Source organism: Diaporthe amygdali (assembly GCF_026229845.1).
Source record: "Diaporthe amygdali strain CAA958 chromosome Unknown NODE_4_length_2575358_cov_65_588622, whole genome shotgun sequence".
Taxonomy (NCBI): domain Eukaryota; kingdom Fungi; phylum Ascomycota; class Sordariomycetes; order Diaporthales; family Diaporthaceae; genus Diaporthe; species Diaporthe amygdali.
In genome coordinates, this window is record NW_026517024.1 from 2,435,136 (window position 1) to 2,461,004 (window position 25,869).

Genomic DNA, 25,869 nt, shown 5'->3' on the forward strand with positions numbered 1-25,869 from the left:
ACTGGCAGCCTGGAAGTCCCCCGCGGCTCTTCGGATGTACTGCATTTTCCAAGAACCGTGCATACGTATTACATAAGTGTGATCACAGATGTAGTAATAGGTGGATGAGCTTAACTCGAAGCTTTTCGAGGCCAGCAGCTTTCAAGCCTGGGCCACCAGGCGAGATCATAAGCAGGATGAATGTATACTCACTACAAAACAAAGAAAATACTTCAGGTATTTTGCAAATATTTGTTGAATGGCGTGGTATCTTGCCCTATTTTCCCAACCAGAAACGCCTTGTTTGATGCAAGCAGAATAAATACTGCAAGCCAGATGCATACCGTGCAACCCGTTTCTCATCCATCATAATACACTCTCGTTCCTCGTCTTGGGGTTCAGCGTGACCTCGGCGCGCCGTACAAGCTCCTCGTACACGGTCCACGCCAGCGCCGAGCTCATGGCCTTGCGGCTCATGCGCAGCCCCAGCCCGTCGGCCAGGCTGCGCAGCCCCTCTTGTGTGACCATCATGCGCGCCGCGTGGAACGTGTTGCGGTACACCCCCGGCTGCAGCTGGATGCGAGTCTTGACGGCGTCGAACGGGTTCGAGATGGCCGAGCACGCGGCGCCGGCGATGACGCCCGACCCGAAGTTGATGGTGGCCGCGGTGGAGACGCCCATCGCGGGGTTCATCTTGGTCCTGGCGGGCGCATTCTCCTTGACGTCGCCGCTGGTCCACGAGCTCAGGCGCTTCTTGCTCTGCTCGTAGAACAGGACGTACAGCCCAGCGTAGGGCGCGTCGCGCATCGCCGTCGCCCCGAAGCCGGAGAAGAAGCCCCGCAGGCCTTCCTTCCTAAAGATGTCCCGCCCCGCCGCCGCGATGGAGCCGTACGAGTACAGGTTGGACTCGTAGCGCACCTTGATCACCGTGAGCGGCATCAGCGTCATGCCCGCGAACGTCCGCGCCACGGCTCCGGCCAGCAGGTTGCCGGTGTTGGACAGCTTGATCAGCGACGACGAGTGCCGCCCGTCCCTCCCGGCCGCGTGCGCACCCACGCCGCCCGCCGCCAGGAAGGGTACGCGCGACACATTGTTGCGGATCGCGTTCAAGCTCGTGAAGTAGATAGCGCTACCGAAGCCGGTGCGCAGGGCGGAGGGCGTTGCGCCTCGCCATAATGCAGGTAGGAAGTTCGGCTGAGACCGGATGTCGCGGAACGCGATGGTTAAGGAGTGGTGCCCAGACTGTTGTACGCGGGTCTTGAGAAGGTCGATCGGCTGCAGGAGGACGGCGGAGAGGAGCCCTGAGCCGAGGCCTGCTACGAAGTGGAAGGCTTGAGAGCGCAAACGGTCAGCCCACGCCGTCTATGTGCCACAGAAATGTCGGACTCGTCAGGGCTTACTTGACTTGGACTTGGCCTTTGGAGGGCCATTGCTGCTCATCTCGCAGTCGGTTGCTCGAGTGACAGAGGGAAGTTGTGATTGTCTAGTTCCACATGGAGCTGCGCGCGCTCGTGCATTGCTTCCTGAGCCGGTGCTTGCTTTGAAATCGGAAGCGAATGTGTCTCAAATCGTACTTTGAGCCATAATTTGTGTCAAGATATCAAGTGCAGTGAACGAAAGTTTGTGTGTCTAAACCAAGAATGCAGGGCGGGAAGCAAGATCAAGAAGAATGACGGAGGTGATTTTAGCTTGTCCACATTTTGGCCGGCGCATTGAATTTCACCGGCTGACCCGGCGCCGGATCGGCAATCCGCAGACAGCCGGCGTCCTGCTTATACGCCACGATCGGGAACACCGCCGGAAACCGGAATTGTCAGACAAGGCATGGCCTGCTGAGTCTTGGAATACGTACAGACCTAGGCTGATGCGGTGCACGCCTGCTGACACTGCAAACCATGACCAGCTGAATTTGTGATCTGATGCTGTCACCAAGGGCAACAGTTCCTTGACATTAGGGTATCTATCCTCTCTCATTTTCTGAGCATTGCTTCCGGAGAGCCTCTCGGCCGAGAATTATTGTGCGTGCCGTATCTCATATGCCTTCTTGTGCGGCATGTGCCTTTCGCTTCTACTTGGGCGCCTTCTCCTTTTGATCGCCGACTATTGACTCCAAGCGCCCAGCCAACAATCGATGCCGTCTCACGACCTCAACCCACTCCTCCTCTGCCTCGCTTCCCAGGTCCATGTCAGCCAAGAATAGCCCAAAGTCTCCTCCCAAGCGGCCCAGACTGCCCGCGCAGTACAGAACCTGCGTTAGTAAGCTGTCTCGAGATGCTTGGTCCCTGACAGTTGGTAGATAGATCCGTAGCGTCTCCAGAAGCATGTCGACTAGATACAAGGGGAAGGTAGATAGCGTGGAGGGCAACGGCTCCAAGGGGTCACCTTGTGCTGCCCCTGCCGAGGATGGAGCGTCGGCCGACGCCGGGAAGATACTCCTGTACATGGAGACTATGGCGAAGCTTTGTTCGCGGAAGACCTCGACGTAGCGCTTCAGAAACCTTTCCGTCTGCTGTCCTCCTGACCATGCGTTTCCACTGCCGATGGACTTTTGCCTGGTTTTTTCCTGGTCTGCCAACTCCTTCAGAGGATCCAACGCGTTGAGCATGTGCATGAGCGTCGCCAGCCGACACACCAGGAATAGAGCACCCAGTGCCCTGTCCTGTGAGCCGTGGCCCTTTTCCTGTGACCCAGCGGATTCGAGGTCCGGCAAGACTCTCCTCAGCCAACTGATGGTCCGTAGTGAGGCGGCCAATTTGAGTCCAGGGGCCTTGAGGGAGAGCACGAGGTTAGCTGCCATAGTCCTCATCGCCTCGTCCGCCTGTGCCGTTATCGATGCGATCAGTGGCGAGTCCGGATATAGAGAATGCAGTCTGCGTATATGGGCATTGAGGTCCAACGCAGACGAGTAGTTTGGAGGAGACGCGGTGATGGCTGAGTTCAGAAGAGTTGGTAGCTCTAGCACATCAACGAGACGCTCGACATTTCTCGACAGTAGTAAGGCTCGCTTCCTCCTAGCCAAGACGTCGTTCTCGCTGGCCTTGTTATATGTGCTGGAGAACTTCACAGCCTCATTGTCCAGCTTGGGAATTGCATTTCGCAACTCTGCCGTACTCGCTGCCAAAGCAGGTAGTGCGTTCTGTAGAGAGGCATGATGTGATGCAGAGTCGATGATAGGTTGGTAAGATTTCTTGGAGAGCCCCTGCAGTGAACGAAGCAAAGTATGAGAGGATTGGGACAGTGATTGGGGCTCCGTTGTTTCTAATGAGGAGAGCGGTTGAGATGCCAGGTGGCTAAGATACTCCAGAGAGCTGTGGTCCGCGGGTGTCCTGGCCAGGTCGGACCCGGGCTGTGATGCCAGGAGATCGTAAAGTAGGTCTGCCATCTTCACGCCGCTGCCGGACGGAGTATTGTCCTGTCGATTGCCGCCAGCTGCCTCGGGAAGTGCCTTGCTCAACTGGACCCTTCCTAGTATGTGGACTCGCCTTTGCCCTGCCTCGGCCTTGTGATGGCGTCAGGCGGCGGCTGGCAGGAGGTGACACTTGGACTGCGAGCAAGACACCGGAGCTTGGACCAGCGTGACCTGAAGTTCGGCTGCAGCCCAGGCACACGCACCTGGCATGCAGCACCCGCAGGACAGGGCTGAGAGGGGACGCTAGAGTGCTACATAATTGCAGGGATCTTAAGCCTCCTGCGTCCTGTACCTGATACCATACTTCGCATGGACGACCTCCTGCAGGAGAACCTGCCATGGGATAGATGACCGTTTCCCATAGGACGGTGGGATAGAATTGTACAACATTTCGATTCTCATGATAAGATAAAGAGGCCTAACTATGTCCTATTCGGTCCCCGTTCTCCCTACGAGGCAGGACATGGTGTTTCTGTGCGGGCTGGGGACATGCTTGTGCCCAAAGGGTACCTCTGGCTGTGCCCATGACCCCGCGTCACAAGAGGTATCAGTCAGGGACACTCGAGTACCCGCTACACAGGCCAAGAATCCCAACAAATCCAGGGTCCCTGTCATGTCGACGCTTTGATAAGATGCAGCTCTTTACGGTAACTTACCGACCGACCATTCCTTCCAACCCATCTTGTCGTGGCACACGACGTCAGAATGCTTGCGTGACCGGATACACCGTTTGTCTAGGTTTCAGAGACTCGTTCTGCATCTTTTCAGCCTCCTGACCACCCAGGCCGACAGCAAACAACGAGCTTGGAGCCGCTGGAACCCTGACCTCCGCAGCCGCGTGCAATTCCCAACGGATTCTCAGCCTTTGTGGACGCACATCGTTACCGACCTGGGTGACTTGGTCGTGTGCCTGCCTAGGCTTTTGACCGTTACCGAGGCTTGCGGAGCCCCCGAACGTGACACTTGGCTTCAGGCGCTTTATAAGATACGTCCTGCCTTGTGTGCGCTGGGAACGACCCTTCCCCCCTCCGCGCTGCCGACCTTGTTCTCTCCTCAAGTCTCAAGCCTCAAGTCTCAGAAGCCTCGACGGCACCGCAGCCATGAAGGACCCCTTCTTTATAGCGCCCATCCCGGCTCTCAGCGAATGGGTCCGTCCTTTCGCAGAAAGATTTGGCCTCACCGTGTTGCCCCAGCACATCCACGAGGTCATCTTTGCCGCTCTTATGTACACCTTTGTCCACCTCGTCATATCGCCATGGCTCTCGATGAAGTACGCTCCCGAACAATACCCCACCCACAGGGGAAAGAGGGCCAGCTGGGATGCCCATGTCGTCTCCTTGTTCCAGAGCACGCTCATCAACATCCTCGCACTATGGTGTATGTTCGCCGATGAGGAGCGCAAGACGTTCGACTGGCAGCAGCGCATTTGGGGATATACCGGTGCTAGCGGCATGATTCAATCCCTTGCAGCGGGATATTTTGTCTGGGACCTTATTACTACCGCCCTTTTCGTCGATGTGTTCGGCCTCGGGGTGCTTGCTCATGCAATCAGTGCTCTGCTTGTCTACTCGTTTGGATATGTGAGCCGCGACTACGCTTGTAACTTCATAGCCATACTTTGTGCTGACTACCGCGACAGAGACCTTTTCTCAACTACTACGCCAACGTCTTCATCCTCTACGAGCTCTCGACCCCTTTCCTAAATATCCACTGGTTCTTCGACAAGATGGGCATGACAGGAAGCAAGGCGCAGCTATACAACGGCATCACGCTCATTGTTACATTCTTCTCGGCCCGCCTTATCTGGGGAGTGTGGCAATCCGCAATCGTGTGGTATGACATGTACCGAGGCCTGTACGCCGGCCCCAATACCGAGTTCATGTCGGTCACACCAGCCGACGAGCAATTGCCCGGCACCGAGGACATCATGATGTATGCGAAGGACGCAGGCCCCCTTCCTGGGTGGCTTGTTGCCATTTACTTGGGCAGCAACCTCACTCTCACCACCTTGAACTGTATCTGGTTCAGCAAGATGATCAAGGCCATCAGAAAGCGATTCGAGCCACCCAAGGAAGCATCGAAGCAAGAGGAAAAGCCTGCCGATGGCGCGGCCACGGCTCCTGAGCTTGCAGGAAAGGCCGACGAAGTCAGGAGGCGCCACAACATTCCGGTTCCAGAAATTGAAGACGATCTAGGGGACATGCAGTAGATGCAACCGCTCTGCCTTCATTTGGCTCAGCGATATCGACCTTTTCAAGCATGGGCGACGGGCGGGGTGCGGCAGACTATATACCGGCGTTGCGAACGTTGCATGAGCTTCGGGTCACGACTTGGCATTTGAATCATATTTAACATAAGCGTTCCATCCTGTTGTGTCGCGCATTGGTCCAACAAGTGTGATTGATGGGACAGTCCCACTCGAACGGCCTTGGTATTGGGCTTCCTGCACTGCAGATCTAGCAAGGTCTTTGTATATACAAAGAAGGATGGATTTTGGGTACACTCGTGTGACACAACAGCGAAACATAGCGAGGCGAATGGAGTGACAGATGAAGGTGACGAATATGAGAAGTATCATGCGCCTCCTAACGTGAAAACGCCCTTCACGGCGAGACTCCTAGATGGTTTATCAATGGAGCCAATCCGCCCTACTCTTTGAGACCAAGGTTCTCGATGGCGCCCTCAGCTAAGATGGAAGTGCCAGGTTAGAACACGATTGGCTATCAGGAAGATTTGTGTCTACTCACCACCATCAAGACCACCACCAACAGTGGCACCAAGACCATCTTTCTCGCCGCCACCGGCGCCGCCCGCGCCGCCCGCACCTCCGAGAAGGCCGGTCTAAGGCACTCATTAGTCCACGTTCAGAGATTCCTCCAGGCTGTGACCATGGTAGGTGGAGTGTCACTTACCAAAGCGTCGAGGCCACCCGCACCTCCCGCTGCTCCAGAGGAAGAAGCGCCTGCAGCGCTGCCCGTGCCAGTAGCACCTCCCAGAAGACCAGTCTGAGTTACCAAATGTCAGTATGTGTTCAGAGCCTTTTGCTGAAAGACAGTATCAAGAGAGGCAACACCTACCAGGGCGTCAAGGCCACCAGCCCCACCCGCAGCCCCCGAAGACGAAGCACCAGTAGCACTGCCTGTGCCCGTGGCACCTCCCAGCAGGCCGGTGAGGGCGTCAAGCTGCCTCTCCTGCTTGGGCGCGAAGTCCTGGCCTGGCTGGACGGTACCCACGCGGCCTGCGACGCTCAGCGGGGCTGCCAGAGCCGCGGCGGCGAAGGCGGCGATGAGGGCGATGTTGGAGTGCATGTTGAGAGAGAGAGAGAGGTGGACTAATTAAAATCTAAGTCGCAGACTTGGAATGAATGAGAAAGAGCTAGCTCGTGTAAGAGAATAGAAATGCAGAGTGGTGAATGGGAGTGTGGACGAAGACGAGATGCCAAGTTAGTCGGCGGACGTTCCCACACTCGCGTATATATATATCGATCGCTTTCTTTTCTCTAGTATACTACTGCTACCTGTACAATCCCACATGCACCCTCCCGTACAGTCCCCATCCCAACGTCCGGTCCTGGTGGAGCAGTGCCTCCTCCCTTCCTGAACCTCCGATGAGCATGGTGCATCATGGACTGTTTCCAAGCCAAGGCCCGAGCTGCGCCAGAACCATCAGCCGAGAGACCGGACGAGCCGCCCGACTGGGCGCCCAGCTGCCAGCGCTGTCAGGAGCGTACGCCTTCGGACGGCTGGCATGAATTGCGCCCTCTACGCGCCGCAACGTCAGGTAGCGAAGTGGGGGTCTGGTGTTTGAATTTGTCCCTCTGTATCCTTGCAGATGTTGCGGCAGAGATGTGCAGAAGTGCCCGTCCGGGATAGCCAGTGTGCCTTGGGGGTTGCAGATTCACGCTCCCGGGTAGGATGATCGACGGGTTCCCGAAACAAGATCTACGCGGTGCTTGGGTTGCATTTGCAATGGGTTACACAGCCGCCCGCGTCAGGGGAGACTGGATTACTTACCAAGCCGGGCTCCCAGAAGATCTCGTCTGAAAATACAGTCCTGTCAGTTCGTTCAATCGAGAGGGGAAAACGGGGCGATGATTGTCGAGTCCGAAACAGAGACGGCTTCAGCCTGTGGAGGGGGCTGTTCTCGACGCTTTGACCGGGGCTGATTGCTAACTTGTGGTGGGGGCCCTTATCCTCGAAGTAGGGATGAGTTGTAGACATTCATCATCGCCCCTGACATTCCGCGAGATCCCGTAGATTTTGACGAATCCGCGAGTAGAGGGACGAAGTCTAGCAATGGAAGCGACCTCGACTTCTTCGACCAGGAAGGGGAGGTAAGGTGCTTGAACTGCTAGCCATTTCGTCAAGTTCCCGTAGTGAGAATACGTTCCGCTCTGTATATCAGTTGGTACTATTTAGACTATGAGTATAAGTTTGATCTGCACAATTCATATTCTTCCAGGTATTACGATCTCCATCAACTGTTTCGCACATCACCTTCCCACCTGCCCACGTGGTGACACTTCCCTGACAGGACAAGCGGGCCGCAAGGGGTTTATCAGGGGAACTTGCAAGCTCGATTTGAACTCGTGAGGTCGTACTGCGTTGACTAATGCTTCTGCGGTCTCTGACACATGTGTACCTGGCTGTGAGGCCAGGGGCGGAGGACAAGTCGCCTACTCTGTCTGTCAATCTTAGCTCAAGAGTATAAACTGACAGCAAAGGCTAATGTATTAAATTTTTACGTATGTGTCAGGCTAAGATTATCATGCTTGCTGGTGCCCTCCCTCCCCTGCCCTCTCGCCCGATCCCAAGACACCGACGTGTTACCTATCCAAGTTGTTGGATCCCCGGGACTGACCCATCCCCCGCGCTGTCATCATCTTGTCTATGAACCTGGATGCGCTACCCCATTGCAATCGTTTGCGCTCCAAGTTTTGATCAGGAAATGAACACTGGACAAACGCCAAAATGGGCAAGGTGAGTCCAGGTATTCAAGTAGGGCACGAAAAAGACCAGACAGACTGTTTGCCACCATGGTGGCGATGGTCTCGAATGCGAGAGAGTGCGAGTCGAGACACTAGAAACCGAATGGGTTGTCGGGCGCTGGATGATATGTAAGCTTCATTCCATCTTGGCAGGACGCTTTCGATAGGGAGAGTCTGAGAAGAGTAATACTTACTGGCAGCAGATAGATTCGCACGACGACCCGTTGGCTGCGGCATCATCTTCTTAGCCGCAGGATCGACACCAAATCGGACTGGTGGCGCTGGTCCCGTTTGCTGCGGCATCAACGGAGCCGCAGGAGGCTGCACTGTCGGACCGTTTTGTTGCATGCCGTGGTTTCCGAAGCCTTGCGTGAAGCTCATTCCTGTAGGCTGAGGCTGCATGGGCTGCATCTGAGGCGGCATTCCTGTCCTCTGGGGCTCCATGGCAGGAGGTAGGTACGAGTTGATACCACCCGCTGGGTTAGCACCGAATTGCTGCTGGCCAGGTTGACCAAACTGCCCTTGGAAGCCAGTTGGTTGGGCTTGCATGCCCGCGAATTGTTGTGATGCCCTTGGGTCCGCGAAGGGACTTTGGCCCATCTGCTGCCCCGTCATCATAGGCTGCTGTTGCATGAATTGGTTCTGACCAAAGCCTGTTTGCTGCGGTTGCATGCCGGTCTGCATAGGGTACATGCCAGGCTGCTGTTGTTGCTGAGGAAAGCCGGTCATCTGGGCCTGCATTTGCTGCATATACTGTTGCTGCATTCGCTGCTGGTTGATCTCCTGCAAGCTTTGTCCTGGAGGAGCGACCTGCCCAGTCACCTGTGGTGCCATTGGAGGAGGGTTGAATTGGCTAGGCTGTGCCGACTGAGGAGCAGAGAAAGGTCGCGCGGGAGGCGGAGGTATCATCCCAGCCTGCCCCTGAACACCAGTCGGGGGAGTCGGCCGTGATCTTGCGAGAGACAGCTGCTGTGAGAGCGGAGTGGTCTGCTGTTGCTGGCCATTGGGTAGCCCGGTTGGCTGTCCTGCCAAACCAGAGAAAAAGCCCGGTGTGGCTCCTGTAGGCTGTGGTACCTGGGTAGGGACGGGGGCTATCGGCGGCGGCTGCGTAATCATCGGCGATGTCTGAACAGGAGTAGCGGTCTTCGCTGGCTGTAAAGGCTCCGTCAGAAGTGAGAGCTCCTGCATTCCTGGTGTCAGGGCCGGCTTGATAGGTTCAGGTTGAGCAGGCGCCGGTGCCGATGCCGGTTGCGCTGCATCGGCCTGAGGCGTTGCCTGTGCCGTTGGTTGGGACTTCACTGGCTTGACATCCCAGGCGTCATCATCAAAGCCGCTCGCCTTCCCTGTTGACACTGCAGATGTAGTTGTAGCTGGGGTGAGTACTGCGGGGGATGAAGCTTCGCTTCCGCCAAGAGCCTTCCCATCGACAACATCACTAGCTGACCTGTTGGCTTCAGGGCGGGCTCTGCCACTGTTGTTCTTCAATGCGCCACCAGGCCCAGAGAAGAGACCGCCTTCACCCTGGACCTCGTCACCCTTCTTCTTCCGTCCGTATTTATTATCCAGATAACGCATGACCTTAATAATGTCACCTTCCCGCAGACCTAGTGTCCGCAGGACAGAAGCGTCGACATCCGGAAGAACGGACTGGTCCATGTTATCCCTGTTGAATGCCTGAGAGTACCTTTCGCAGAGCCCAGGTTGAATCTCACAGTCAAGGAAGAACTGGAACCAATCATACTCAGGCTTCTTCGGTTGCTCGATGCTAGCGCCAACCCCTGAAGCATTTTGTCGTTGAGTCCTGGCCCTCTTGACCTCTGACAGGGGCTTGTCTTCGTCTAGCGAGATGCCAGTTACTCGCTCGACGTACTCAAGATCCTCGATCGACATCTTCGCCACGGGTACCGCAATCTTGACGCCGTTTACTTTGTGGAGATTGAGCTTTCCGTCTTTCAAGCCCAGGAACTGGGCGTCGACGCTGAAGGACTTGGACCTATCGGTCCACGTTCGCACCTTGGATGGGTCGGGTTCTGTGAAACTTGGTCAGCATTATCCTGGCGACTGCGGCGTGAGTACTCACTAGACTTGTTACTGGATCGCGAGGAGCTACCACTGTGGCCGTTCTCGCGCTTCCGCTGTGATGAGGCGTTACCATTCCGTTCTCTTGCTGACAAGCTGCTGCCTCTTTCTGGCAAACGCATTCCAGGCCCTACCTCAGATGCACGTTTTCCTTCCTCTTTTCGAGCTGCCTTGACGGCTTCCTTGGTCAGGCGCTCCTCCTCGAGTCGGTTTTGGGCAACGGTAGACCGACCCGCGTTGATGCCCGTCATAGAGGCCGGCTGGGCCGGCACGGTGCCTGTGATTTCCACATAGCTGCTCGGTACGACGCCTTCCTTGCCGTTCTTGACTCTTCGGACCTGCCACCAGTCCTCGCTCTTCATGTCGTCGAGTATGATGACCTCGTCGCCGTCGGCGACCGTGACTTCGTCCTCGCCCTGGGCCATGAAGTCGTAAAGCATTTTGCCCTTCTTTTGCTCCCTGCCCGTACCAGCCATGATGACCTCTCGCAGGCCCTCAGCACGGATAGCCCCAGCCAGCTCTCCTAAAGCAGCAACGATTTCCTCGGCGGTATCTTTTGCGCCAGCATGGAAGTCCACACTCTTGCTAGGTCGCACAAGTTCAATGAACACGTGCTTGCCTTCCCGAGAATAATGCGTCATCCTATCTCCAGTCCACTCGAGCGATGGTCCATCTTGTGCATGCTCCGGAGCTATCAGGATAATCCCCGTCTTAAGGTTAATACCCAGCGTCGTCGGCATCTTTTTCTTCTTGCCCATGATAGATATCATCTCATTTATATTGTACATGTGAAAACCACCAGGTGACAGATCCTGAGACCGCGGTTCGTACTCGCTTCTCGTAGCCGAAGACTGTGGCCTTTGCTGCTCGTACTGTGGAAAGGGGTCACGGTATGTAGACTGCCTCGCTGGTGGTGACAGGCTATCAGTGCGATCATTGGACATGGCGGACTGAATCGTCGAGGTTCGGGTCCGGGCCGGCAGGGGCGGGGATATCTCGTCCTCATATTGTTCAACCTGCCTCGTGGGTGGTTGTATATTGAGCGCCGGGGGCGGAGGGGTCTCGCGAGGGACGGCGGGCGGCTCGGAAGCTCTGCCACCCATGACATTCGCTAGGGCTGCAGCCGGGTTGGCAGCAGGGGGGCTGCTCGGCTCTGGAGGAAGACTCCTCGCTGGAAGGGGTGGGCTGGGCTCGTCTTCAACATCAGGTGCTGGAGGGGCGGGAGGTCTCGTGGGCAGGCTCGGAGGAGCAGGTTCTGGCTCTGGTTCTGCTTCGGGGCCAGGCGATGGTTGCTCGTTGCCGGCGCCCTCAGTCATATCTATGTAGTTGGCTGGGACGAAGCCATAGTCACCATTGAAGCCGACTAGAATCCAGTCCGGGTCTGATGTGTCGAAAACCTCGAGCACGGCATCTTCTGTGAAGGAAAGCTCCTCATCGGTCTGTCTCGTATACTCGTACAGGGCACGGGCGCTGTCGATAGATGGTACCTGGATCGCCAGCCGTCAGACGACACCACTAGACTCAGGGGTTGGACTGTCCCAGGGCGGGATGAAAGGAGACTCACCTGCTCGATATAATTGCTCGGGACCAGGCCGACGGGCTCTTCCTCGTCCTCGGCGCTGGCCTTCTTCTTGACCTTCCACCAATCATCCTCGGAGCTCTGTTCGAGGAGGTAAAGCAAGTCGCCCTCGGTGATTTGCAGCTCTCCCTCGGACTGAGGAGCGTAGTCATATATGGCTCTGTAGACGCCGAGGAAGCCCATGATCACGACTCAACCGGACCCGGTAAGACGCCGTCTGCGTTGTCGGCTGCAGCAGGAGCAATCCAAGGCTATGCTGGACTATTCTGGAGGAAGTGAATGATGAAGAAGTAGAACAAAGCCCCTATGTGAGGACAAGGCAATGCGCGGTGGGCCTAGGTATCGTATCGGTATCGGCAGGGCGAACCGAGAGGCTCACAGCTTGCAGTTCCGAGTGGCTGGGCTGAGCTGGCCGTTCAAGCTTCTCGGCCGGTCGGTCCGTAGCACGGTGGGCTTCTGGGTCGCTCAAGCTGGAGGGGAGGGCAGGATCGGTGCTTGAGGCAGAGATGCGAGGAGCAAAAGTCGCAATAGATGCTGCGATGCGGCGGGGAGGCGTTCGTCATGCGCCGTCATGCACGGCATCCAGATGGCAGCTCGAGTGTTTCAAAAGGAGGCGGATAGGGAACGGCAGCGCCGCTGATTAAGATGGAGCAAGAGGCAAGTTAACCTTGGAAGTCGGGCACTAACGCCCCGACGTCAGACTGGCGAGGCACGAGAAGCCAGATGCAGAAGCCAGATGCAGAAGCCAGATGCAGATGCAGACGGCCGGTATTCAATGCTTGAGGGCCAATTGAAAAAAAAAGAATGCTTGCCAGAGAGTCTACCACGACGAGGCCAGAGGCTGACCAACTTGAAGAGTACGAAGTACCTACAGTAGTCTCGATATGCAGGAGCGCGGATGAGGTCAACGCCCATGCATCTGTCAGTCTGCCAGCATGCCAGCCTGCTAGGCCTGCCCAGCATCTCCCGAGCTTCCACAGGTTCTCCAATTGCTCATTTCGATTAACCAGGAGAGCAGAGGGTTATCAACCCTTGGAGATGACCGACGCTCGACCCCCCTCCCTTCTCCCGGCCGACGGACCAAATCAAAGTTATCCTATCCTATCCTATCCAATCCTTCCTTCAAAACTGGTCCTGAGAAGCCCAAGTAAGTCTCTCATCAACATCACCGTTGAAGAGCCTGCTTCTGGCCTCTGTTTGCCATTGCTTCGAGAGTCTCGGCACTCAATCGCCGTGGGCTTCTTGCTATCGACTGTCTCGAATGGCTCCTTCACCTTGGACCAGCGCTTCTCGTGGCCTCTCAGCAAGTGTTGGCGGCGCGTGCTCTTTCATCTATTTGTCAACAGGCGGCACGCAGACGAGACGGTGCACTACCGCTGAACCACGAGGCGCGAGCGGACAAGAGGCCGCACAACAGCTGGAGCACGAGCTCTGAAAGGACGCAAGGCAAACAAGCCGTGTACCACCCGTCTTGTGCACGAACGTCTTCATTTGATAATATTGCATTCGTCCTCGCAATTCCTTACTGTAGCACGCTCACGGTGAGCAGAATAATACCAAACTGCTGCGATTGTTCCTCCCAAGACGGTACCCTTGCCGAGCATATGCAACTGCGGAGCTTGTTCAGAGCATAACCAACCAACCAACCACCTGTGCGCTGCGATCCCAGAAGCTTCCACCAAGAGTCACACTGTAGACGAAAGTCTGGAGGATTCAGACAATGCTGTCTAGGAACGCATGTGAAACCCATGCCTCTTCGGCTGATTGCATGGTCCACCTGTACTTTCTTTTGCTTCTCTTCGCCAGTGCTATGCAGGTGTCAGCAGCGGTGGATTGCTTTTCGGGCTTGATGAGCCACGGGCCACGGCCCATCTATACTTAGAGCGAACTACCACAAGGCGGCTGGACAAGCTTTTGATGATCCAGACCGAGGAATCGAGACCGGGCAGACCCCAAGAAGACGTCATTCATGTTGCTGAGATCAAAGTTAATTCCGGCCCTGGCCGAGTCTTGCAGCCGCATCTATACAACAATGGATGAACCATCCCGGGTGTTTGGGAGCGGGATCGACTCGTGCTGTCTTCCCGCCTTGACTCCCAGCAGCCAGCCATCTCAAGCTAGCGCGTCGATCCTGGGAAGGGCAATTCCTGTCCTGCTCTTCCATCCCTTACTCGTCCGTCCTGCCCAGCCTGCCAACTGCCAGATCGAGCCCCGTATTTTCCGCTAAGGAGGGAGGAGCCGTCCCGCGGCTCTGGCTCCATTGCCCGACAAGACTGTGGACCACCATCTATCTCTAGTCCACTGTGGACTACCTAGTTTAACAACATGACAACCGCTGTTGGTTACCTACGGCCGACTTTGTGTGTCCACCAGGGCGCTTACTGAACCTTGAACGGCAGCCCCCGGAGGCTGCAGCTCGGGATCAGGCGCGGCAAACATGTCGGGACGGCTTGGATGTGACTGACGCCCTCAGCTGCGCGATCCTCGTGCAGCTCACCCCTGGTCGTGGGGAACGGTCACACTGTCACCCAGCTCGGTAGGCCTGGCCGCGACCCCATGAGTACATAGTCCGCAAGCCAAGGTAAGAGACCACTGCAGCTGTGCGGCGCAACATCAGCGCGCGTCTGAAGGCTGCGCATTCCTTTACTGTGCACCTGCGTCCATCTCTTTTTCACCTGGACTTCTCCCGCGAAGATGGAAGAAAAATCATCTTCAGCTGTTCACGCTGTTGCTTTTCAAGAGCCCTCCACGATGGATACCCCGGATACCCCAACAGCTGCGGCTCACGCCTCTCAGAAGGAGCCAATCCCCGTGAACGAGGTCTTCAATAACTACCACGATCAGTTTCATGACTTTGACGACCCGGAAACTTATAATGAATATATGGAAAAGGCCACCAGTCGATCCACGTCCAATTTCGTTGTTCGATTTGGGGCCAACAAGTCGAGGATTGCGACTAACCTCACAGAACAAGATGTGGACGCCCTAATACACCAAACCGCGCCTGGCAAGGGCGATCAGGACCTACCGGTGACTTGGATGTATGCGCAACCGCCTTCTCAGCTACAGACCTTTTGGCTGACATTCGGGACTCAGAAATCTTTGGTCGGTCAACAGTAATGTCGGAATCATCAGGAAACTCGCCCACCGCTACAAGTTTTCAACGCGCTTGATGTACTCGATCCTCACATGGGATGTCGCGAGGCAGCAACTGGCAGAAAGGTCCTCCCCTTCTGAACCTGTCAAACCAGATCATTGGCAACGCTTACGGTCGAGAACTACGGCCTTACGAGCGGCAGACCCAGAGCAGGGGGTCGGTGATGGGACAGGTGCAAAGCCAGCAGCGCCACGGCAACCCGGGGCTGACACTTTAAAGCTCGACGACGAGGATCTAGACATGTTTAAGCTCTTGCAGGGCACTTACAACTACACGACTGTCGACCATGGCCCGGATTGTAAGTGTTTTGCTTGGAGACAAGCACGTGGCTCCACGCTAACCATGCCAAAAAGTCATCTGCATAGGAGCCAACTGGTTGCACGAAAGACCCAAGCAGCTGCTGTCTTCAGAACTGGGGCGCATTTATGAGGCTTCCGCTGAATTAGTGCCACCGAAGCATTGGGCTTGGTACATTCTGACGAGCGACCGTGAGTCCTGCACTATACCGCGTTGGAATTATCCACACTGATGAGAACAGATACTGTCATATCAATCCAAGAAGCCCCTGTGTACCTCGAGATTCCGAAGGGCGTCAAAGTAGACCATGACAGATTGCAAAAAGATGAGCTGCAGAGCATGCGGAAAAACACAAGCGCTCTTCTATCCCAGCTCTCGGCGATAGGGATCCAGAAGTATCTGTTGCGAATTTCGGCTTCAAAGGGCGTCCGCTCGGATTTGAAGCCTAGAACTGAGCGCGGTACCGTCCCTGGAGCCAGGACGACTGTGAAGGAGTCTGAAGCGGACGTCGACGGCTCGGCCAACCTGTTCTTCTACCTTTTCGAGGACTACTCTGCAGGCATTTCGATTCTGAAAGATTCTAGCACGACCCTGAGCAGGCTGGTAAGATTGATTGCCACTAGGACTTTGGCTGCACTCGAGACTAACAAGAATTTCCGCAGACGGACGAAGTGCTCCAAATCACTGTAAGTATCCCGTCAATAAGCATCTTCTCAGGATCACCGCTCAAATTCGACTGACCCTGATTTAGGGTCGACACAACAAGGACAGAGACACCTCATACATCATCAAAACACTCTACGCGAGAAGCAAAGACCTGCGGCAGCTCAAACACCTTTTCGAGAGCTACGGAAAGCTCATCATGGGAGTCATGGACCTCGGCACCGAGACGGGGAGCGATGACAAGGAGGCCATGACGGCCTCGACAGCCAACCTGAACGGAACGCCGGCCAGGGGCGTCAAGCTGTCGCAAAAGGCGTACGACCGCTTCGCGCGGCTCAACGACCGCCTCAAGCTTCTGATGCTGGACACAATCGACGAGTACCTGGAGGAGAAGTCGTCGCTATCCAGCACCTACTTCAACCTCCTCGCCCTCAAGGACTCGCAGGCCACGGCCAAGCTCAACCGCTCCGCCTCCCTGCTCGCCAAGCTCTCGGTGTTCTTCCTCCCCATCTCCTTCATGACGTCTTACTTCTCCGTGGAGATTCCTGACCTTGTATGTCTGACCCCTACTGATGCCACTGTCTTTGTCAAGAAATCAAGACAACTCTTGTATGAGATGAGCAAGTGTCAAGCAAATGCTGACTTTGGTTTCCCCGTCTCTAGAGCCAGAGCTGGACCGGCAGGACGTACTGGATCAGCTTCGCCGTGATCGCCACACTATCCTTCATGAGCCTGTTCTTCTTTAGCCGGCTGCTTATGATAGTCTCGGATATACTGGACGAGAAGCTCAACAACATGCAAAAGGGCACTTGGAGGACAGTGAAGACGGTGACGAAAGAGGTCAGTGCGAGGACGATTGGGCGGAGAGGAAGCGCAGATAATGATGAGAAGAGGTTAGACGAGGAGTAGGTCCTCTTGTCTAGGAGATGTCTTTGTGAATCTCTGGGAAGGGGATAGCTTGACAGCATAGCGTCGGTGATGAGGTTGTTAATTTTAGGAGCACCATAGCAGTTCCTGTCATGGTTGCAAGGGCGTTTGGGAGACTTGACTTGCTTGGCCCTAATACCCAACTTTTAAGCTATGAAATCAAGACGTCTTGATGCAAGTTTCTGTATTGAATCTTTCTGGTTTACGCCGCAAATCCTCATGAAGCTGAGTTTGCCATTATGAACAGGATATCTACGCTGATCTCCACCGCCCATCATGTACAATCCATGCTGCGACTGAGCCCTCCTGATACGGACCACTCGCAGGCGAATAAATATTAATGGAAACAAGAACCTTTCAAGAAACAATCTTTTCGTCACTCATAGCACTCAGGACCTATACATGTCATCAATCCTGTGTCGTTCCTTCATGCTTTCCTTCCGGTGACCATCATCATTCGTCAACACGACCATGTTCATATCCCCATCATGCCGAACCCAACACCAGCAGCAACTCCAGCTACGACGCCCATACACGGCAAGTGCGTCGGCGCCGCATTCGCGCTCCCAACAGTGAACCCGGCCGTCGACCCAGCCTCGCAGTACGACCCCTGGATGGAGTGGCAGGCCACGCTGCTCAGGCTCTGGCAGACGCTCGTGGCGCTCGCCGTCGGCAGGGTGGTCCCGGCGTTGGCGCCGATGGTCGTCGTGCCCCCGTTGCCAGCCGGCACGACGACTGTGACGGCCCCGCCGGCGCCGCCCGCGAGGTCCGCGGTGCACGCGGCGTAGTTGGCGCTGCACTGCGAGACTGCCCTGGAGCACGCCCCCGCGTTGGAGAAGGACGTCGCGATGTACGGGAAGCTGAAGTAGGCGTTGGGCACGTAGCTTACGGCCGTCGTCGTCGGGGGCTTGTAGCTGGACGGGGCAGTCCCCGTGCACACGGCGCCTGAGGGGCAGCACGCCGGGGAGTTGTCGGCGTCAAGGGCGCAGGCCTGGCCGTCCGCGCAGCAGATCCCGTTGAAGGCGGAGCCCTGGCTTGCGCAGCTGCTTGTGCCGGAGATGCAGCCGTCGGTCTGGCGGGCGAGCAACTCGTGCACTGGTGCTGCGGCTCGATACCGGCCGACAGTGGGTGTGGCTGTCTCGGCTGGGAAGAAGGGCTGCAGCTGGGCGAGGACTGCGGGGATGTGGGTGAGGAGGAGGGTGATGGTGAGGAGGGGCACTGAGAGGAGTTGTTTCCGTCTCATGGTGATCTGAGGGGTCCCTTGGGACGAAACAAGTCGAAAATCGGTCCCGAAAATGTCTCGAAGTCGGATGTTCGAGTCGATGATCGGCGGGTGACGATAGACTGAACCCACGCGTGGCTCACAGGCAAGCTGAGGAGCCTGCTGGATGAATCTCAGCACCTTCTTACTGATGAAGTCAATGGCTTTGGCAGCTTGAAGGATACCAAACAAATAGCTGTGATGCAATTGGTGAGTATGGATCGGCGTTGGAGAATTGAATTAGAGTACAAATTGAGAAGGTCTCGAGGAATTCCAAAAAGTGAGGCGAGGCAGTCGAAGTAAGCTGGCTGGTCAGTGTCGAATGAGGTGGCTGGGTGCGCAGCGATGCATCCTCGCGATTTGCGGCCAAGAACTGGCTGGCTGGCGGGATTTTGGCGATGCACCAATGTCAATTGTGAGCTTGACCTTGATGCATCCGCGCCCAACAATCAACCTACTGCTTCTGTGGTATTAGCTCCAGGAGCTTGGTCTTGCTCCTCTCATGAGGTGTCCAGAGCTTCTTGTCCGCGCCCTCCAGTGACTCCCCATAGGTACACAAGCACCTAGACTCGGTAGACTAGGTGGTTGGTGGTGTTGGAGTTGGAGCTGGGCTTCTCGGCCGGGACCAACCCTTGCAAGCGAGGCCTGGCGCACAGCTGGATCCCAGGGTACTGTATTGATGTGATGTCATTGCAGTCGGCAGAGCAACCCTAGAGCTTCCGATTCAACCCCGCATTTGTCAATTGGTGTCACTACAGTGCTGTACCGTCGCAATGTGGACCCTCGGTTCTGGTTGGCGTGGGGTAGGGTTCATCAGAAAATGCTGGGTTGGACCATACCAATCCCATCTCCTGTGGGTATGAGAGACTGATACTGTAGTCCTCGACGACTGATCCCAGATACAGGGCAGGGCAGGGCAGCATGTGAAAAGGTCCGATGTACTCCAGACGCCCTTGGTGTGCGCAGGTGTTGCCCAGGTATGCTCAAGTGTGCCTCGTGCCTGGATCCGCTGACCGTCTGGGCACCCACCTCGATCAAGGCTGGTTGTCCTGCCGCCTCGTGGCCCCTAGGCCATTTCCGTCCCATATCTACAAACGGGCTCGCACGCGTGTGAGGATGGTGCGCAGTTGCCGTACTGCTGGTGCGCTCCCGGGCTGCTCATCCTTGGTATCTCTCATCCGCGCCACCTCTGTCCGCGCCTCCTGCACCAGCGAGCCCAGGTCGCCCCAGACCTCGTCCGTATAGCCCGTGAGGACTCGGTTCCACTGCTCCAGCCATATCTGGCCTGCCTCTGCCGCCTCAGTCACCCCAAGGTTCATGTGGCTATCTCCAGATGGCCCTGTCGCCGGACTATAGCTGTCTCCCCGCAAGAAGTCCGGCACGAAATTGAGGACGTTGTTCCAGTCTGTCGCCGAGACCTGGTCGGTAGCTCCTTCCTCGAAGAGTGCCCGCCTCAGGCTTTTGAGATCTTCCTCGGAGATCGCATAATCCTCTTCAAACCTCGGTGCCTCTTCTCCCGTGACCTGTGATAACAGTCGGACAACTTCCACGCCATCCTGAGCCTGCTGCTCGGCCACCGAGTACGCGCTTGCGGGTCCTGGAGCCCCATTGGTCCCAGGTGCTACTGAAGCACCACCACCCCCTGCTCTCTGCCATGCCTGCTCCAGGCCGGCCGGTTCTGTTGCGACGAACGCCGGTGTGCTGTCCAAGAAGTCGGAGAAAGCAGCCTCTTCAGCAGCAGCATGAGCATCTGCCTGGGCTGATCGAAAGACACCGGTGTCGGATGTACCAGCCCTAGCCGCAGTGGATGATGCCTCACCCGAAGCAGGAGGCTTGTTGCTTGATGATGGCCCTGTCTTTTCTGACGAAGAGACATTCGCAAGATCACCGGCTGTTGGCGTGCCGCGTAAAACGCTTTGCGATAGACTTGTGGCAGACCTTCCAACTCGAGACATGATAGATTCGGTGTCTGCAGGCGGCCTTTGAGGTTCCCGATCCTGGTCCGTTTCGCGTCTGGCCACATCTTTGCCCTTTCCATTCCCTCTACCCTGGCCTCCAACGGGGTCGGTGTCGAGATCCTTTCCACCAGCTCTAGGATCCATCATGTCTCAGTGTAGGCAACAGAAAAGACCGAACAGCGAGTTCAAAGTAGAAAATATGCCCGACAATTCTCCCCTAAAGATTGTCTTGATCAGATGCCAACGGAGGAGCCAACTGGGATTATATCGTGTGACAGTATTCCTGGTGCTCAAAGTCGCCTCATAAGAGGCCGGAACGACCCGGCGGAAGAAAGGGAGTGTGAGAGCTGATGACGAGGATGCTCATCGAGCAAATGACATGTGTGAGCCAGGCAAAGAAGCTGGTGACAACCCAAGATGAGCATAAAGCTTGGCTAAGAGCCAGGGTCAAATATGCATATCATCCCATGCTCTGTGGCTTGTAGAGTTCCGGGGAGTGGGATGCACTTTGTCAAATATGCGCAGGACCAGGTTTTGCAGTTAGATCTGTATCCTCGGTTGGAGCCATGGAACCCTGGAACTTTAGGGAGCCTTGGAAGGTCAAGTACTCACTCTGTCTGCAGTACCGTACCGGTGCTTTGTTGGGTTGAATCCAGACCCGGCAATCCGGTCTCAGCGCAGTCATGACCCTCTGGGCCAATAAGTGACCACGGTTGAGGTCCACGCATGTCGCATAGGGACAAGGCGGTGGGTGTATTTCATGCAGTCGCGGTTGTACCCAGGGCATCATGAGGAGAGCTTGGAAGGGCTGATCAGGACCGCCTGTACATGCAGTGCATGCAGCGCCCAGCCCAGGGCACCAGAGACAGACAGCTGAGATCCTGTTGGAGGGGTAGTCATCCCCCCACTGGCGGCTGGAAAATCCAGCCCAGGTAAAAGGGCCCACGTCGGACAACACCAAGCGCCCATTTCAAGCTTAAGTCCCTCCCCCCCAATTGCCAGCACCCACACGACGCAAGGTCCAGCACACCACACCACACCACGGCACAGCAGAGTACAGCACAGCACAGCGCAGAGTAAAAGCGCCCCGGTCCGCATCAAAGCCCTTCCTCGGTGACATCTTCGCCTCCTTTTCATCACAATCCCTTCTCTGATACCCCGCATCATCGTCACCAAAACCCATCCTGATTGCTTCCAAGGCTGGTGTCCGCGTCTTGCAGTCCCCCTGGGCCTTTCTCTTGTCTATCTATGGTGGGTGTCACATTTCCATCGCCTTGCCCTCACCTCAGGCTTTGCCTTGCCCACTTTCTCCCCCAGTCGCCGCTCCCCCCCTTCTTTGTGCCCGCCGCATCAAGCAACAAGCAACGAGACAGTGTCGCGTGAAGAAGCAGTAGCAGCAGCAGCAGCAGCAGCAGCAGGGACGCACCCACCTTACCGCAACTCAACTCAACTCAACTCTACTTCTCCCTCCCCTCTCAGCCTTGGACACCTTGTCAGCCAAGCCCAGCAGGAGCTTGTCTGCTCCTCCAAAGTCGCAGCCCTGCCCTGCCTGCCCTGCCCTGTCCGCTGTGCCCTGCCGGCTTGAGGCTCTTTCTGCACTTCCTTACTTACCTGCCTTAGCTCTACACCTAGCAACTCCCCATCCTTGCCTCCCATCTCTCGATCACCATATCGGCTCAACAATTGCATCGAGTATCCACACAGACGAACCCTCCCATCCACCTAATCTATACGACGAACCTGGTCCCGCCCACACGCATCGTCCCCCTCTACCAACGTCCCGCGTAGCGTGAAGGCCGACCCTTCGCCTACACCCTCTCGACTCGCAACGATGGTAGATGCAGAACCAGGCTCGCCGACATGGAAGTTTACCCAGTATGTTCTGACCATCCGCGCGGCTGCTCCGCCCTCCAGCCAGCATGCTGCCACTTGCCCAGTTCCAGGTCGGACTGCTGGCTATCGCCACTGCCGCTGCCACTGCCGCTGCCGACCTGCGGACCTTGTGATCGCACGTTGCTGACGTAGCTCGCCAGGTGCTTCGGAGACAAGGGGGATGTTGAGGATATAACGGAGGGTATGAACATCACCTCGGGAACCAGCCCTCCACCGCCGTTCCAAGGTGACACTGCTGACTTGAAGCCAGCCGACATCATATCTACTGTTGAATTCGACCACACGGGAAATTATCTGGCGACAGGTGACAAGGGTGGACGAGTTGTCTTGTTCGAGCGTAACGAAACAGTGAGTGGCTAGCTCTGGCAACTGGCGATGACGATGCTGCTGCTGCGGGACGTGCCTGACGTGCCGAGCAGAAAAAAACCTGCGAGTACAAATTCCACACCGAGTTCCAATCCCACGAGCCCGAGTTCGATTACCTCAAGTCCCTCGAAATCGAAGAGAAGATCAACAAGATCAAGTGGTGTCGACGACAAAATGCCTCCCACTACCTCCTCTCTACGAACGACAAGACGATCAAGCTGTGGAAGGTTTTCGAGAAGTCCCTTAAGGTGGTCGCCGAGAACAACTTGTCCAACGAGGCCACTCCTGGGAATATCGTTGGCGGTGGCGGCGGACCAAGGGCCCTGCCAAGTGTCATTAAGACTGCGACCGACCTCAAACTGCCTCGTCTAACCCACCATGACACAGTAGTCGCTGCTGTACCGCGGAAGACTTACGCCAATGCGCACGCCTACCATATCAACAGCATATCGGTCAACAGCGACGGGGAGACATTCATCAGCAGCGACGATCTCCGCATAAACCTCTGGAACCTCAACATCCAAGACCAAAGTTTCAATATCGTGGATATCAAGCCTGCGAATATGGAAGAGCTCACCGAGGTCATCACAGCCGCCGAGTTCCACCCCATGAGCTGCAACTGGTTCATGTACGCTAGTTCCAAGGGCACGATCAAGCTGGCGGACATGCGCGAGAGTGCCCTCTGCGACCAACATGCTAAACGTGAGTACCTTGCCCCATGACTACGACGCGGTCCAGAAAACTGAATAACACACGTGGCACAGTGTTCGAGCAAGAAGAGGACCCTTCCGCGAGGTCATTCTTCTCAGAGATCATCTCATCAATCTCGGACGTAAGGTTTTCGTACGATGGCAGGTACATCCTGTCGAGAGACTACCTGACGGTCAAGATCTGGGACGTCAACATGGAAAGACAGCCAGTCAAGACGATCCCCATTCACGAGCATCTTCGGCCCAGGCTCTGTGACACGTACGAGAACGACAGCATCTTCGACAAGTTTGAGGTGGTCTTTTCCGGGGATTCAAAGAATGTCATGACAGGAAGCTACAACAACAACTTCATGATCTATCCGTCCGACCCCGAGAAGGAAGTCGAGGTCGTATTACAGGCAGACAAATCGGCATTCAAAGCTAAGAAAGTAGGCGTGCCAACGCCGATCAACTCGTCCACGAGCCCTACCGCTAATGGCGGTAAGAAGAACGGATCTCGTGCTGGCAGCCCGGCTGGAGCAGGACAGAGGATGCGCAAGGAGACGGATGCGGACCAGATTGATTTCAACAAGAAGATCCTGCACATGAGCTGGCATCCATTCGAGGACAGCATCGCGATTGCGGCCACCAACAATGTAAGTCTGACCGTCCCCGCGGAACTGAGCCCTTAGCTGACACGCAACTGCAGCTGTTCGTGTTCTCAGCCCTGTAGATGGCAACCGCACATAATCATCGTCGTCAAGTGCAGCTGTCTTGTGGGCCTGGCATCCGCCCTGGTTGTTTCCTGCTCTTTGGAGCTCTTACAGGGATATCCTCGCATTTTGGCGTCCAGGCTTTATGTTGCAACTCCACCTCATGCATTCATGAGTCTTGCTGCGGGAGGACTCAAGCTTGACGGTGACATGGGGCACGAGTTATTGGAGTCTTGTGAGACATCACAAATTGTGGGGGATTCTGCGGAGATGGAGACATCTCTGCACGATGAACTTGAGAGGGCGCATTGGAGGCAAGCTGGTGACACACCAAGGAGGAAGAGCGGTGGTGCGGGAGGTTGTCGAGATAAATGCATTAGAGTCGAGGGAAGGCAAACAAGTTGTTTGGCATAGAGACCACCCTCAGCCCAGACAGATAAGAGACATGATTAGATTGAGGAATATCTTTCACTTGCTGTGTGAATGGACTCAAGTGGCAGTGGTTCTCAAGAAATCCAGCGTCTATCGGTTTACTCTCACTGCAGATAGGGGACAGAAGATGGGCATGGAAATCAATCCGTATATTTCATTATGTCTAACGTGGCTCTATCAGCAAACGAAGCCGGGATTAGAAATGCAGGGCGGAGGCTATTAGAAAATTGCAAAGAATATATAAATTGAACACAGTATTCATGTCAAGATTTCATACAATGTTGTGCAACAGTTCGTATGGTACTTGTATACAAGTCTTATTTCTGAACCAACCGTTGTGACGTATTGGTAATACTAATCGCAGATGTCCAGGTGAGAATAGATGCGAATTGATCCTTGGAAGAGACGGGTTCGCGATATTAACCAAAATTCCTCAAGGACACGGCCTTTCCTGACTTCGTCCCCTTCCGGAAGTTCAAATCCTGTTTTTATTACAGTTTTGTGAGACAGAAAATCACAAGAGGTAATTACTCTCCAATACCGTAGTGATACATAGGCTCTGGGACGTCTCAAACAGCCCTGTGTTACCAAGAGGGTGATATCCACTCCAAGCTGGACATGGCTTTCGAATATGAAATTTATATCACTTCAACAAAGGCAATATAAGTACCACTTGTTGTGCGCGTTCATTCGTGGCGATTATAAAAGACCAGAGCATGGACAACTAAGGCGTTGATTTTGGTTAAGAGCTACAGGTAGACACTGCCTCGTGAGGCCTAAAATGCTCGCCAGCCATACTAAGAAGGGGGGGGGGGGATATGAGATGCAAGCATTTACTTTGTGTATACAGCTCCCCAATGGTATAATACTCGAGGTTTATGCCGACTTGTAATTCCTGCTCGCCGACAGGACCCTCCAAAATGCTACCCCACGGTGCTGCTCGGCTACCGGCAAGCCGCGCCGATGTCAAGAGTTGACCTCGTCCGAGATAAGGTGGAGTTGTCTCGATGAAAACCAAGGCTGTGTTCCGGCCCAGGGGTTCCGTATGTGAGGTGTGTCTTGCAGGAAGGGAGAGGGGGAAATGGCCTGCACCCGGCACGGCCCGAAAGCCCCCCGCCCCCTCTGGATACAGCAATCTGTGGGGCTTGGCCCAGGTGCCACACCCACGGGGAGTAAAAAACCTTGGGCTTAAGCTTGATTTCCCCCGCATCATGATGTTGAAATGGGTGCCTCTCAGAATTTTTGTCCTGGACTCAAATCCTGCGCAACTTAGTTCGGCCGTGGCTAGCGGAGCTAGAATCCTGTGAAGACGTGGCTCGGTACCTAACGGTCAGTATGATGCTTGGCTGGGGAACTCATATCGGCGCGGGCGAGCCTTGGTCACTCTGCCAGATAAGAGGTGAGGGGTTCTGTTTCTAATCATGATAACGTTCGTTCTGGAAACCGTCGAGAAGGTAGTTCGGGTGGTACCATTTGACCG

The 25,869-nt window shown here is 55.6% G+C and overlaps 8 protein-coding genes across 8 annotated transcripts; 3 read left to right on the forward strand and 5 right to left on the reverse strand.

Moving 5' to 3' along the window:
* Positions 1 to 345: 345 nt before the first annotated feature.
* On the reverse strand, positions 346 to 1,419 carry J7T55_008926 (solute carrier family 25 member 38; the record flags this gene model as incomplete). The annotated part of the gene is made up of 2 exons (XM_053139293.1): positions 346 to 1,310; positions 1,380 to 1,419. The coding sequence occupies 2 exons, from the start codon at positions 1,417 to 1,419 to the stop codon at positions 346 to 348; spliced, it is 1,005 nt and encodes a 334-aa protein (XP_052998198.1).
* Positions 1,420 to 2,047: 628 nt separating this feature from the next.
* Positions 2,048 to 3,361, reverse strand: J7T55_008927 (uncharacterized protein; the record flags this gene model as incomplete). The annotated part of the gene is made up of 1 exon (XM_053139294.1): positions 2,048 to 3,361. The coding sequence occupies one exon, from the start codon at positions 3,359 to 3,361 to the stop codon at positions 2,048 to 2,050; it is 1,314 nt and encodes a 437-aa protein (XP_052998199.1).
* A 1,127-nt stretch (positions 3,362 to 4,488) lies between these two features.
* Positions 4,489 to 5,597, forward strand: J7T55_008928 (transmembrane protein 56; the record flags this gene model as incomplete). Its single annotated transcript, XM_053139295.1, has 2 exons — positions 4,489 to 4,968; positions 5,028 to 5,597. 2 exons carry the CDS (start codon positions 4,489 to 4,491, stop codon positions 5,595 to 5,597), a joined length of 1,050 nt encoding a protein of 349 aa, XP_052998200.1.
* A 439-nt stretch (positions 5,598 to 6,036) lies between these two features.
* J7T55_008929 (uncharacterized protein) lies at positions 6,037 to 6,696 on the reverse strand (the record flags this gene model as incomplete). The annotated part of the gene is made up of 4 exons (XM_053139296.1): positions 6,037 to 6,074; positions 6,136 to 6,229; positions 6,301 to 6,393; positions 6,466 to 6,696. The coding sequence occupies 4 exons, from the start codon at positions 6,694 to 6,696 to the stop codon at positions 6,037 to 6,039; spliced, it is 456 nt and encodes a 151-aa protein (XP_052998201.1).
* Positions 6,697 to 8,467: 1,771 nt separating this feature from the next.
* Positions 8,468 to 12,216, reverse strand: J7T55_008930 (uncharacterized protein; the record flags this gene model as incomplete). The annotated part of the gene is made up of 5 exons (XM_053139297.1): positions 8,468 to 8,493; positions 8,570 to 10,405; positions 10,456 to 10,510; positions 10,589 to 11,941; positions 12,019 to 12,216. 5 exons carry the CDS (start codon positions 12,214 to 12,216, stop codon positions 8,468 to 8,470), a joined length of 3,468 nt encoding a protein of 1,155 aa, XP_052998202.1.
* Positions 12,217 to 14,727: 2,511 nt separating this feature from the next.
* Positions 14,728 to 17,059, forward strand: J7T55_008931 (uncharacterized protein; the record flags this gene model as incomplete). Its single annotated transcript, XM_053139298.1, has 7 exons — positions 14,728 to 15,074; positions 15,130 to 15,488; positions 15,544 to 15,678; positions 15,750 to 16,090; positions 16,150 to 16,173; positions 16,239 to 16,703; positions 16,814 to 17,059. 7 exons carry the CDS (start codon positions 14,728 to 14,730, stop codon positions 17,057 to 17,059), a joined length of 1,917 nt encoding a protein of 638 aa, XP_052998203.1.
* A 493-nt stretch (positions 17,060 to 17,552) lies between these two features.
* On the reverse strand, positions 17,553 to 20,440 carry J7T55_008932 (uncharacterized protein; the record flags this gene model as incomplete). Its single annotated transcript, XM_053139299.1, has 4 exons — positions 17,553 to 18,534; positions 18,797 to 18,915; positions 18,969 to 19,009; positions 19,435 to 20,440. 4 exons carry the CDS (start codon positions 20,438 to 20,440, stop codon positions 17,553 to 17,555), a joined length of 2,148 nt encoding a protein of 715 aa, XP_052998204.1.
* Positions 20,441 to 22,127: 1,687 nt separating this feature from the next.
* J7T55_008933 (phosphatase pp2a regulatory subunit b) lies at positions 22,128 to 23,977 on the forward strand (the record flags this gene model as incomplete). Its single annotated transcript, XM_053139300.1, has 5 exons — positions 22,128 to 22,171; positions 22,330 to 22,537; positions 22,609 to 23,257; positions 23,320 to 23,900; positions 23,954 to 23,977. The coding sequence occupies 5 exons, from the start codon at positions 22,128 to 22,130 to the stop codon at positions 23,975 to 23,977; spliced, it is 1,506 nt and encodes a 501-aa protein (XP_052998205.1).
* Positions 23,978 to 25,869: the final 1,892 nt, after the last annotated feature.